The sequence below is a fragment of the Mytilus galloprovincialis genome, chromosome 4 (assembly GCF_965363235.1).
Source record: "Mytilus galloprovincialis chromosome 4, xbMytGall1.hap1.1, whole genome shotgun sequence".
NCBI lineage: Eukaryota > Metazoa > Mollusca > Bivalvia > Mytilida > Mytilidae > Mytilus > Mytilus galloprovincialis.
In genome coordinates this window covers 30924003-30938071 of record NC_134841.1, presented here as the reverse complement: position 1 = coordinate 30938071, position 14069 = coordinate 30924003, and the positions used below count along the sequence as shown (strand labels likewise).

Genomic DNA, 14069 nt, shown 5'->3' with positions numbered 1-14069 from the left:
CGAATGTTGAAAGTTGAAAACGAATTGTTGAAAGTTGAAAATCGAATGTTGAAAACGAATGTTGAAAACGAATGTTGAATGTTGAAAACGAATGTTGAATGTTGAAAACGAATGTTGAAAGTTGAAAATCGAATGTTGAAAACGAATGTTGAATGTTGAAAACGAATGTTGAATGTTGAAATCGAATGTTGAAAGTTGAAAATTGAATGTTGAAAACGAATGTTGAATGTTGAAAACGATTGTTGAATGTTGACAACGAATGTTGAATATTGAAAACGAATGTTGAATGCTGAAAACGAATGTTGAATGTTGAAAACGAATGTTGAAAGTTGAAAATTGAATGTTGAAAACGAATGTTGGATGTTGAAAACGAATGTTGAAAGTTGAAAATCGAATGTTGAAAACGAATGTTGAATGTTGAAAACGAATGTTTAATGTTAAAAACGAATGTTGAAAGTTGAAGATTGAATGTTGAAAACGAATGTTGAAAGTTGAAAATCGAATGTTGAAAACGAATGTTGAATGTTAAAAACGAATGTTGAATGTTGAAAACGAAGGTTGAATGTTGAAAATCCAATGTTGAAAACGAATGTTGAATGTTGAAATCGAATGTTGAATGTTGAAAACGAATGTTGAAAGTTGAAAACGAATTGTTGAAAGTTGAAAATCGAATGTTGAAAACGAATGTTGAATGTTGAAAACGAATGTTGAAAGTTAAAAATCGAATGTTGAAAACGAATGTTGAATGTTGAAAACGAATGTTGAATGTTGAAAACGAATGTTGAAAGTTGAAAATCGAATGTTGAAAACGAATGTTGAATGTTGAAAACGAATGTTGAATGTTGAAATCGAATGTTGAAAGTTGAAAATCGAATGTTGAAAACGAATGTTGAATGTTGAAAACGAATGTTGAATGTTGAAAACGAATGTTGAATGTTGAAATCGAATGTTGAAAGTTGAAAATCGAATGTTGAAAACGAATGTTGAATGTTGAAAACGAATGTTGAATATTGAAAACGAATGTTGAATGTTGAAAACGAATGTTGAATATTGAAAACGAATGTTGAATGTTGAAAACGAATGTTGAAAGTTGAAAATCGAATGTTGAAAACGAATGTTGAATGTTGAAAACGAATGTTGAAAGTTGAAAATCGAATGTTGAAAACGAATGTTGAATGTTGAAAACGAATGTTGAATGTTGAAATCGAATGTTGAAAGTTGAAAATTGAATGTTGAAAACGAATGTTGAATGTTGAAAGCGAATGTTGAATGTTGAAAACGAATGTTGAATATTGAAAACGAATGTTGAATGTTGAAAACGAATGTTGAAAGTTGAAAATCGAATGTTGAAAACGAAATGTTGAATGTTGAAAACGAATGTTGAAAGTTGGAAATCGAATGTTGAAAACGAATGTTGAATGTTGAAAACGAATGTTGAAAGTTGAAAATCGAATGTTGAATGTTGAAATCGAATGTTGAATGTTGAAAATGGATACGAGAAAAAAAAAAAAAAAAAAAAAATTTAATGTTGAATGTTGAATATTGAAATCGAATGTTGAATGTTGAAATCGAATGTTGAATGTTGAAATGAATACGAGAAAAAAAAAAAAAAAAAAAAAAAAAAATTGAATGTTGAATGTTGAATGTTGAATATTGAAATCTAATGTTGAATGTTGAAATCGAATGTTGAATGTTGAAAATGGATACGAGAAAAAAAAAGAAAAAAAAATTTTTAATGTTGAATGTTGAATGTTGAAATCGAATGTTGAATGTTGAAATGGATACGAGAAAAAAAAATAAAAAAAAAAAAAAAAAATTGAATGTTGAATGTTGAATGTTGAATATTGAAATCGAATGTTGAATATTGAAATCGAATGTTGAATGTTGAAATCGAATGGTTAATGTTGAAATGGATACGAGAAAAAAAAAGAAAAAAAAAAAAAAAATTGAATGTTGAACAGAATGTTGAATATTGAAATCGAATGTTGAATGTTGAAATCGAATGTTGAATGTTGAAAATGGATACGAGAAAAAAAAAAAAAAAAAAAAAAAAATTTGAATGTTGAATGTTGAATGTTGAATATTGAACCAACTTGACATCCGTTATCCTTTCTGCTGCACCTGGTTTGGCTCCAAGATTTTATTTCAGTTTGTGTTTGTTAAATTACTCCTTGGTTTCAATTGTTATTGTCTTCGAGTACATATTGACTTTTTATATAAGCTTTTGATTCATCTTTTTTTCCCCCTTGTTGGACCAATATTATTTGAGGAATAATGAGCTAAAATAATGCTATATGCTATGTCAATATAAAAAGAACAGAAATGATGCATTTATAAATTTCATTTATTCTTTTATTAACAAATGAATAATGCATTGAACAATACATGTATATATCTCACATGCATGCCAGTTACACATAAGAAATTTTCATATTTTTACCTTTGTACTAACAGTTTGCCTAAAGGGGCACTAGCTACGAGATATATACAAAATGTAAAATATCATTTTATTGTTTATTTATTAATGGAATTTAAAATAGTGGAATAATAATTTGCTTAAAGTAGTCAGCATTGTACATTTTTGTCAAAATAAGCTTAGAAACATTGATGATAAATTATTTATTCACTTACAAGTGAATAATTGACCTCATTGCATTCCTATTGATGTGAACTATAATTTAACCTATTAGCTAGAGATGAATTATACATGTTTAATCATTTAAAGGAAAAGAACACAACAATGACAGTGAAACAAAGACAAATCATTTGATTGAGTGATTCAATCCACACACAAAAAATCTTATACAGGTTAAAACCATGATTAACATACGTTTTTAATCTATATAATGATATTAAACAGACCACTAAAAATCCAATTACACAATTGAGTTCACTGTATATATATTTATATATGTTTGTATCGCTTATAAATAAGAACATCAGAAGACTTTTTAGACTTTTGATAATTAAATAATTTTTTGACATTGTTATAAATCAAATATGAGAATTATTAGTCAATTTTACAGCTCTTGAAAGACAAGGAAACTTAAATGTCAATTTCATCTATTCCAATTTTGTTCTGCACATATCACAGTATACGAACCTCAAGAAATCCTACAATAGTATCCTATAACCATTTCACATTGTCAAAATTGCAGAATATACAATGGAAAAACATTGAGGACATTAAAAGAATTTTCAATCATTTTGTTTTTTGCAATATAACTTTTGGTTAATTTTAACTTCATGAAAAAAGGCGAAGAAAGGGACAATAAACTCAAATGCTTACTAGAACATTAATGAAATCAAACTTTATTCGCACAAAGGTCTATACAAAATAATGTGAGAAACTACAGAGTACTTAGTACCAATACATTTGTACATTTCTGAATTCAAATTTCTGTCTCACAAGCAAAAACGAATTTTGGGGCTATTTAAAAAATTATGATGCCCAAATGTGACAAACATGGTAAAAATAAAGTCATTGCAAATATATTTTCTATCATTCTACTTGAATCCATATACATTCAAGTTTACAAAACTACCATATGTTAATGCAAAAAATAAAAACAAAACATTTTACAACATTTTACTCATAAGAATTCATCAACTTTTCAAAGGAATCAACATACTGCTATTATATATATATCAACTTACAAACATAAATAAGTATAAATATATCGATGTAATGTTTTTATTTGATGCATTAAAGGTAAAAGATGATTTTCCTGCCATTTTTCCCCTCATAAACAAGGATTATTTTTTTTTAAATATATGTAAATTTCACCAATTTTTAGTGTATTCTTTAATATTCTATAACAAAAAGTTTTTATTTCTTTTTGCAAATGCTTAAAACTTTATATAAAAATTACAAAAAAAGGGTCTCTTTATATCCTCTGAAAATTTCAGACCAATTGCTTCAATCAATTTTAAGCTTTCTTCAAACATACATTTTTGATCCTTTTGTTACACTCCTGACATATTTTTTTCAGCAACTATAATTCTGTTTTAAATGGAATGTACAGAAAATTAGTGATATCAATTTTAAATTTACAATCTCACAAATATTCCTATTAGGCAGCAACCATTTGATTTTCTGGGGGGGGGGGGCTATGGTTTTTTTTTCTGTCCAAACTTTTTTTTTCGCCTGTGGCGAAAAACAATCTATTTTTTTCACGACAAGTCGAAACAATTTTTTTCTTTCAATTTTAGCATTACATATAGTGGCAGCTGAGGGTGAAACAAACAATTTTTTTTTCTCAGAATCAAAAACAAATTATTTTTTTCTCCAAAAACTGGAAACAAACTTTTTTTTCCAAAAAAAACCATAGCCCCCCCCCCCCCCCCAGAAAATCAAATGGTTGCTGCCTTAGTCACTTGATTGCATTGTTTTTATTTATTAAGCAAAAAGCAAACTTTTAACAATGTCTGGCGTATATAACACACTATTTTTTTCAGATTCTTAGATAAAAAGTGTCAAGAAAAAGTACTTTGCAAGACAGATTGACTATTCTCCGACTTTCTCACTACATTGTTAAGATGTTACCAATATTGTTATAAGGAATTATGTTGAATTGTGTTTTAGATAAACTACATCAGAAACTCAATGTCAGGAGTGTAACAAATGTTACATTCCTGACAAGAATTTATTGTTCCCATATTAATAACCCAAAACTGACCTGATATCATGTAGAGTCTTTATATAAAACATATAATGTTAGATCGCATTAAGAACAGCTTTGAAATTTTTACATATTTTTTACATATTTACCAATTTTGCTGATGGTCTATTTTAAAAAAGATGACTTTCCCTAAACCTTAATCAGTCTCTTGTTTGATACTATTACTTACACAGTGTGCAATTGTCCTAATACGAGAATTTATCGGGTCAATAAAATTCATATCGGGTGAGACGAAATTCTAAATTGACACTGTGTAACAAATTTATCCTGATTTTGTTACATATTGATTCATATTATTATATTCAAATTCAATATTTTTATACATAGCACATACTACTACCATCTTTGGTAGTAAGAACTAACTTATCGCATATACAGTATCAAACAAGAGACTGACAAAGGGTCAAAGGAAAGGCAGCATTTTTTTTTAAATAGCAGTTCAAGAACCTTCTATATACTTATTTATATTGTGAGTCACAAACAATGCATACATAATCATTTATTGGCTCTGTCTTCAGTCCAATGCATTTGAAGTGTAGCCACCGCCCACACACTTCACACTGAACCCATGCATCTTTAATTGGTTCCTTACAATCAAGCATGTCACAAATTGTCCCCTGTGCCTTTGGTTTTCTAGATGTTTCTATAATTTTATTTGTCACATGCTGTCTCATCACAAGAGCTGCTGTTTGAGTCAACTGGTTGGGTTCAAGACCTTGTGATAGAGCTAGTGCATTCTGAAACAAGATACATAATATTAGGCATAATCTTTGGATCAATTCAATTGAGGTCTAGAGCTGGCATGTCAAGAACTCCTAGTAGTCCTGTGTTTATTGTTTACTGTTTATATGCTTTAATTTATCTTGTTCCCTATATTTACATTTTTGAATTTAATCATGTGTTATTGTGTATTTTGTTGTCTGCATTTGCTAGCCGTATGGTATGGGAGAGGCTAGGCGGCTCAGCAAACGGAATTGCTACCCCTGAAAGAAAAGTTTTGACCCACTTAAGGATAATATAGCATTTTCTATAGTCTCCAGTTTTCTTTCAGTTCATATTTAAACGATTCTTTTGGGAGGGGGAGAACTTAAAAGTTACCAGGAACATCCAAGTCAATATATTAGACCTATCATACACAGTCAATTGTAAGTGGTGTTATTAATTTTGTTGTTTACAACATTTAGATTGTGATTCCTTGTATATATCATCCTAGAAATATTATATCACAATCTAACTGTTGTAAAATGTCTATGCACAACATTTAGATTGTGATTCTTTGTATATATCATCTTAGAAATATTATATCACAATGTAAGTGTTGTAAAATGTCTATATACAACATTTAGATTGTGATTCCTTGTATATATCATCTTAGAAATATTATATCACAATGTAAGTGTTGTAAAATGTCTATATACAACATTTAGATTGTGATTCCTTGTATATATCATCTTAGAAATATTATATCACAATCTAACTGTTGTAAAATGTCTATGCACAACATTTAGATTGTGATTCCTTGTATATATCATCTTAGAAATATTATATCACAATCTAACTGTTGTAAAATGTCTATGCACAACATTTAGATTGTGATTCCTTGTATATATCATCTTAGAAATATTATATCACAATGTAAGTGTTGTAAAATGTCTATATACAACATTTAGATTGTGATTCCTTGTATATATCATCTTAGAAATATTATATCACAATGTAAGTGTTGTAAAATGTCTATATACAACATTTAGATTGTGATTCCTTGTATATATCATCCTAGAAATATTATATCACAATCTAACTGTTGTTAAATGTCAATACACAACATTTAGGTTGTGATTCCTTGTATATATCATCTTAGAAATATAACATCACAATCTAACTGTTGTAAAATGTCTATATACAACATTTAGATTGTGATTCCTTGTATATATCATCTTAGAAATATTATATCACAATGTAAGTGTTGTAAAATGTCTATATACAACATTTAGATTGTGATTCCTTGTATATATCATCTTAGAAATATTATATCACAATGTAAGTGTTGTAAAATGTCTATATACAACATTTAGATTGTGATTCCTTGTATATATCATCCTAGAAATATTATATCACAATCTAACTGTTGTAAAATGTCAATACACAACATTTAGATTGTGATTCCTTGTATATATCATCTTAGAAATATTACATCACAATCTAACTGTTGTAAAATGTCTATACACAACATTTAGATTGTGATTCCTTGTATATATCATCTTAGAAATATTACATCACAATGTAAGTGTTGTAAAATGTCTATACACAACATTTAGATTGTGATTCCTTGTATATATCATCTTAGAAATATTATATCACAATGTAAGTGTTGTAAAATGTCTATACACAACATTTAGATTGTGATTCCTTGTATATATCATCTTAGAAATATTACATCACAATCTAACTGCTGTAAAATGTCTATACACAACATTTAGATTGTGATTTCTTGTATATATCATCTTAGAAATATTATATCACAATGTAAGTGTTGTAAAATGTCTATACACAACATTTAGATTGTGATTCCTTGTATATATCATCTTAGAAATATTATATCACAATGTAAGTGTTGTAAAATGTCTATGCACAACATTTAGATTGTGATTCCTTGTATATATCATCTTAGATATATTATATCACAATGTAACTGTTGTAAAATGTCTATATACAACATTTAGATTGTGATTCCTTGTATATATCATCTTAGAAATATTATACCACAGTATACCTGTTGTAAAATGTCAATATACAACATTTAGATTGTGATTCCTTGTATATATCATCTTAGATATATTATATCACAATGTAAGTGTTGTAAAATGTCAATATACAACATTTAGATGACATTAATTTTGTTGTTTCATATATACTATCCACAAAACACTCAAACAGTGGCACTCAATAATAATGAAGCCAATATGAGAATTGGTCAACATTTGTATATCATGTCCTGGTTATTTTTACCATAAGAATAAATGGTCCACAGCTATGGCCATCTTTTTGTTGACTGGATTTTAAATTTCCTTTCTTCCAATTACTATCAACATCCTGTTTTATTTTCTCACTTCTTACTTTCATGTCATTCCTGCAAAATGTTTTTCTTGATTAAAATACAAAATACAAGTACATGAAAATTAGTTGTCAGAGAAAAAGATAACTCATATGATACTGACATACTATTTTTTTTTAACTGATAGTGTATGCTACTTCCAATAAAGAAATATTTTGGAAAAGTTATGGAAACTAAAAGTTTTGAAAATATGAGCATCTCCATAAAGTGATATTAAAATGAGAATCAATTGTATATATCAGAGAAACTCAGAACATTAGGTCTCACAAGCAGAAGGAAACCATGATATTTGTTGATACACAAACTTTGTCTTCAGGAGAATTAATATAAATAATGATGTTATCTTTAGCTATATAGCATATATCGCCGATTCATGCATGTACAATTATACTATATCACCAGTCTCTACATAAAGTATAAGAATCAGAAACTTAAAACTTAAAACATCCTTTACAGTTGAGATATCTTCTGTGCATTAATAAAACACTTTGCGTAATTGAAAACATGTTTTAATTGAAAACAATTTCATTGGTCAAATAAATGATGATTAAATATTAAATATTTCAAGTTTTTAATTTATTAAGGGCTAAATCTATATTTTTTCTTATGAGTCCATAGTAGTGCTCAATATATTCTTCAAATGCACTATTTGGTTGTGTTGTGTTCAAGGAATTGCATCATTCATTTTCTTTAAGAATTAATGGAATTACCTCCAAAGTTGTACATATTTGTCATTGTTTCCATTCATGGAATCCAGTATTGATACAGTTTTAGTTGGAATATTTGCTGCCAGTAATATCCAGTGGTTTTGAGATTTGTTTATAGGCATGAAAATCCAAGTGTATCTTGAGAATTTTACCTACAAGGAAAAGATGAGTTTTGAGATACATAATTTATGAATGCAGTGTTAATGACATCATCCTTAAGAATAGAAAGTTAGCAACCTATATTTCTATATGAGGATCCCATGAGTTCAAATCGCTCATCCTAATTAACGAATAAATATATACATATATTGGACTTTAAATTATTATGGAATCTTTTTTTTTTTTTTTTATAAACTTACATATATAAACTGTTGGTGAATTCAGACATATAGTGTAAGAAAATATATTAAAGGATACCAGTGTTCCCCTCCCAGGAATGAGGTACATGCAATGTCAAAGTACTAGTTTAATTATCTTCTCTTTGAAGATTCTAAGAAGAATAATCTTTTTTTGGGCAAGTCTACAAATAATTTGAAACCTTTGTGTACAGTTTTATTGAAATATGTACTTCAAGTGGTTCAGTAGTACTTGTTCTTACAAGATATTTTGACAGACAGGGTGAATTATTTGTTTCTGGGGTAAAGTTAGCTGGAAAGGTTAAATTGAACAAATTTGATTTCTTGGTTTTTTTCTCCATAAAATATCATTTCTAAGATGATATATACAAGGAATCACAATCTAAATGTTGTGCATAGACATTTTACAACAGTTAGATTGTGATATAATATTTCCAAGATGATATATACAAGGAATCACAATCTAAATGTTGTGTATTGACATTTTACAACAGTTAGATTGTGATATAATATATCTAAGATGATATATACAAGGAATCACAATCTAAATGTTGTGTATTGACATTTTACAACAGTTAGATTGTGATATAATATATCTAAGATGATATATACAAGGAATCACAATCTAAATGTTGTGCATAGACATTTTACAACAGTTAGATTGTGATATAATATTTCCAAGATGATATATACAAGGAATCACAATCTAAATGTTGTGCATAGACATTTTACAACACTTACATTGTGATATAATATTTCTAGGATGATATATACAAGGAATCACAATCTAAATGTTGTATATAGACATATTACAACAGTTAGATTGTGATATAATATATCTAAGATGATATATACAAGGAATCACAATCTAAATGTTGTATATAGACATTTTACAGCAGGTATACTGTGGTATAATATTTCTAGGATGATATATACAAGGAATCACAATCTAAATGTTGTATATAGACATTTTACAGCAGTTAGATTGTGATATAATATTTCTAAGATGATATATACAAGGAATCACAATCTAAATGTTGTATATAGACATTTTACAACACTTACATTGTGATATGATATTTCTAAGATGATATATACAAGGAATCACAATCTAAATGTTGTGTATTGACATTTTACAACAGTTAGATTGTGATATAATATTTCTAAGATGATATATACAAGGAATCACAATCTAAATGATGTATATAGACATTTTACAACACTTACATTGTGATATGATATTTCTAAGATGATATATACAAGGAATCACAATCTAAATGTTATATATAGACATTTTACAGCAGTAAGATTGTGATATAATATTTCTAAGATGATATATACAAGGAATCACAATCTAAATGTTGTGTATAGACATTTTACAACAGTTAGATTGTGATATGATATATCTAAGATGATATATACAAGGAATCACAATCTAAATGTTGTATATAGACATTTTACAACACTTACATTGTGATATAATATTTCTAAGATGATATATACAAGGAATCACAATCTAAATGTTGTATATAGACATTTTACAACACTTACATTGTGATATAATATTTCTAAGATGATATATACAAGGAATCACAATCTAAATGTTGTGCATAGACATTTTACAACAGTTAGATTGTGATATAATATTTCTAAGATGATATATACAAGGAATCACAATCTAAATGTTGTGTTTTGACATTTTACAACAGTTAGATTGTGATATAATATTTCTAGGATGATATATACAAGGAATCACAATCTAAATGTTGTGCATAGACATTTTACAACAGTTAGATTGTGATATAATATTTCTAAGATGATATATACAAGGAATCACAATCTAAATGTTGTGTATAGACATTTTACAACACTTACATTGTGATATAATATTTCTAAGATGATATATACAAGGAATCACAATCTAAATGTTGTGTATAGACATTTTACAACACTTACATTGTGATATAATATTTCTAAGATGATATATACAATGAATCACTATCTAAATGTTGTGTATAGACATTTTACAACAGTTAGATTGTGATATAATATATCTAAGATGATATATACAAGGAATCACAATCTAAATGTTGTGTATTGACATTTTACAACAGTTAGATTGTGATATAATATTTCTAAGATGATATATACAAGGAATCACAATCTAAATGTTGTATATAGACATTTTACAACACTTACATTGTGATATAATATTTCTAAGATGATATATACAAGGAATCACAATCTAAATGTTGTATATAGACATTTTACAGCAGTTAGATTGTGATATAATATTTCTAAGATGATGTATACAAGGAATCACAATCTAAATGTTGTGTATAAACATCTTACAGCAGTTAGATTGGGATTTATCAGAAGATGATATGTGCAGTTTAATGGTATAACTTAGCTTCTGAATTTTTCCTTACCTTGTACTGTGGAAAGAAAACTATCTCCCTCATGTATATTGCTGCACTGCAACCCAGCTTTTTTGTACCAGTGTTTCTTTTATTCTGTGCAGCTTGTTTATAGACGTGGTCATTTTCATTTTCCTAAAAGAATCTTAAAAGCTTAAAACATTTATTTTTCAAAAGACTGTTAATAAAATTATTGATATGTAATCATTACTGAATTGAACTTTACTATATAATTTTTTAATTAAATCATTTAAAAAAAATATTACTTTTCCATTTTTATTTTGCCTATAATTTGGCCCTTGGTAACATTCCATCAAACTGTGACCAGCTATAAAAAATGGGGTGTCCTGGACAGGAATGTGGGAACCATGGGTGACAGCACCATCATCTTCCCAGCGAACAAAATGCTGGACTGAGCATGGTTCTGAAATCAAAAGCAAACAAAGCAATGGAAGTATTATTCTGATTCTAAAGAATTGTAAACATTAGGAAACAAAATGTAAATTGACAAAAACATCAATTAAATAAATTTACATCAGTTTTGGGATGGGGTCCCTTTTTTGCATAAATATAGGTGATTGGATTTCTTTTTTCTCCAGTGTCATTTTCTCAAATTTGTTATTTCTTTTGACTTGAACCCTCTTGATTGACCTTTCAATTTTCTCTTCCTTTCTCTTTATTTACAAACTAAGGAACAATACATGTATAAACATCACAAAACTATCGTTAGCTTACATAATAAATTACAGCAGTGGATCGTGTGATCAAAATTTATGGATAGAGGATGTCAACCTGGTCAAGACATATCAGATAAAAAGAATGTGTCCCTTGTATACAGATTCCCCATCAGCACTTTCATTTTCTATTTTCAGTTGACCATGAAAATTGGGTAAAAACTATAATTTGATATTAAAATTACAAATATCATATCAAAGGAAATATGTGTACTAAGTTTAAATGTCCTTGCCAAAAACTTTAACCTGAAGCCTGACTGACAGACAGACGGTCAGACAGACCAGAATAAATAATGCCCATAAATGGGGAATTATATAATAAAAGGCAGAAAACATAATGCCCATAAATGGGGAATAATATAATAAAAGGATGTTTCTTTCGGAAAGTAAATAATGTATATACCTAACCACTCAAAGAAAATTGTCCAAAACTTTTAGTACATCTTGGCACTGCGTATGTAGTAGATGTCGCCAGAGAAAATTCCTCCACTATAGAATCGGCTGTCTCAATGTCTTTCACCCATCCATAGTACGGGCTTTTATAATCCACGAAGAGGTCACACCATGGGATTTCCTCCTCATCAGTATTAGACATACCTTTTAAAACAAATTGATTACATTTTAAGATACATTGACTGAGTACTGAGTAGTTGATTGACAACAGTAGGGTTATATGTAAAAACTGACTACAGAAGTCAAACTTTGAAAAAAAAAAGAGTTACACTAATTATCGAAATGCAAGACTGAATTGGAACCGTATTGGAGGCTTGTAAAATTATAACGATTCCCTATAGACTCTCCTGACCAGTGATCGATAATTGAACACAGTTTTTTTTACTGTTAACCGTCATGTTATTTCTACTTACAAAATATTCACCAAAAGATATTCATTTTAACTTGATTAAAAGAGCAATCTTTAATTTTTAACTTCAATTCACCACTTTGGCTTTATGGTCTGCAATTAATTTCATGTTAAGTAAAGAGCATTCGAAATTTACATTTCCTGTAAAAACCCTTTTAAGGAATAAATTCAACAAATATTTTAGTTCAAAATTGTTTTATTTTCACAAAAATAACATTTCTCAATTTTCTGAGGCTAATTATCGAGCACTGGTAGGCATTCCCAATTTTCATAGGTAGTGTAATTTTAGTTAATGAGCACTGGTCAGCGGAGTCTAATATAAGCAATTTCTGGCACTCCATAGCGGGTTGTAAGAAAGAAGGTTAACTGTGGTTATTTTTTATATAGATATATGTGTCAGTGACGGATCCAGGGGGAGGGTTCCGGGGATTGGAACCCCCCTTTTTTTTTGATGATCAATGCATTTGAAGTGGGACATATAGTTGGACCCCCCTTTTTTTAAATGGCTGGATCCGCCCCTGCGTGTAACCACTTCAGTTTAAAAGTTTAATGTAGGTGTTTTTTATATAGATATATGTGTCAGTGACGGATCCAGGGGGAGGGTTCCGGGGATTGGAACCCCCCTTTTTTTTGATGATCAATGCATTTGAAGTGGGACATATAGTTGGACCCCCCCCCCTTTTAAAATGGCTGGATCCGCCCCTGCGTGTTACCACTTCAGTTTAATAGTTTAATGTAGGTGCCGTTTTAAACATGATGTAGGGTAAGACCTGGATATTTTTGTTTTATATTGACTACTGTCTGTGATTTTTGTCCTATGCATGTTTACTCCTTTATTATTCAGTATTTAACGTGAATCTGTACTCATTCAGGTAAAGATACAAATCTTTACTTTTTTTACTTTTAATTTTCCCGCATCTTCTTCTGTAATAAAGTGAAAGTAGCTATTGAACATGCGCAATGATAATAATAATAATTTTCACCACAAACTAGGTTCCGATTCCGTATCACAATCGACTCGTTGTGAAAAAGGCATTCCCATCGGGAGTAGTCCAAATAATATATTATGACGTCTTGGAAAGTTGGAAGGCTTTTTTTAAATTTTTGCTTTGACGCCTTCCTGCATGTAAGGCGTCAAAAAAAAATAATATATATGTCATAATTATTTGGACTAGGTCATTTTAGGTAAGGAGTTG

General features: G+C 28.7%; 2 protein-coding genes across 10 annotated transcripts in view; one reads left to right on the top strand and one right to left on the bottom strand.

Moving 5' to 3' along the window:
- LOC143071866 (uncharacterized) overlaps positions 1–14069 on the top strand; it is a 61707-nt gene that overhangs the window by 16832 nt on the left and 30806 nt on the right. Inside the window, exon 1 of one of the 9 annotated variants that reach the window (XM_076246488.1) lies at positions 13927–14058. The exons of 7 other annotated variants lie outside the window; for them this stretch is intronic. The gene's annotated coding sequence lies outside the window, so the exon portion shown is untranslated. Of the gene's footprint in view, positions 1–13926; positions 14059–14069 lie in introns of those variants that run through there. One more of the 9 variants, XM_076246490.1, reaches the window with a different exon arrangement.
- LOC143071008 (uncharacterized) lies at positions 4354–12606 on the bottom strand. Its single transcript, XM_076245097.1, has 6 exons — positions 12420–12606; positions 11691–11701; positions 11290–11412; positions 8508–8656; positions 7692–7812; positions 4354–5419 (listed from the first exon to the last, which is right to left on the bottom strand). The coding sequence occupies exons 1-6, from the start codon at positions 12604–12606 to the stop codon at positions 5141–5143; spliced, it is 870 nt and encodes a 289-aa protein (XP_076101212.1). The 3' UTR covers positions 4354–5140.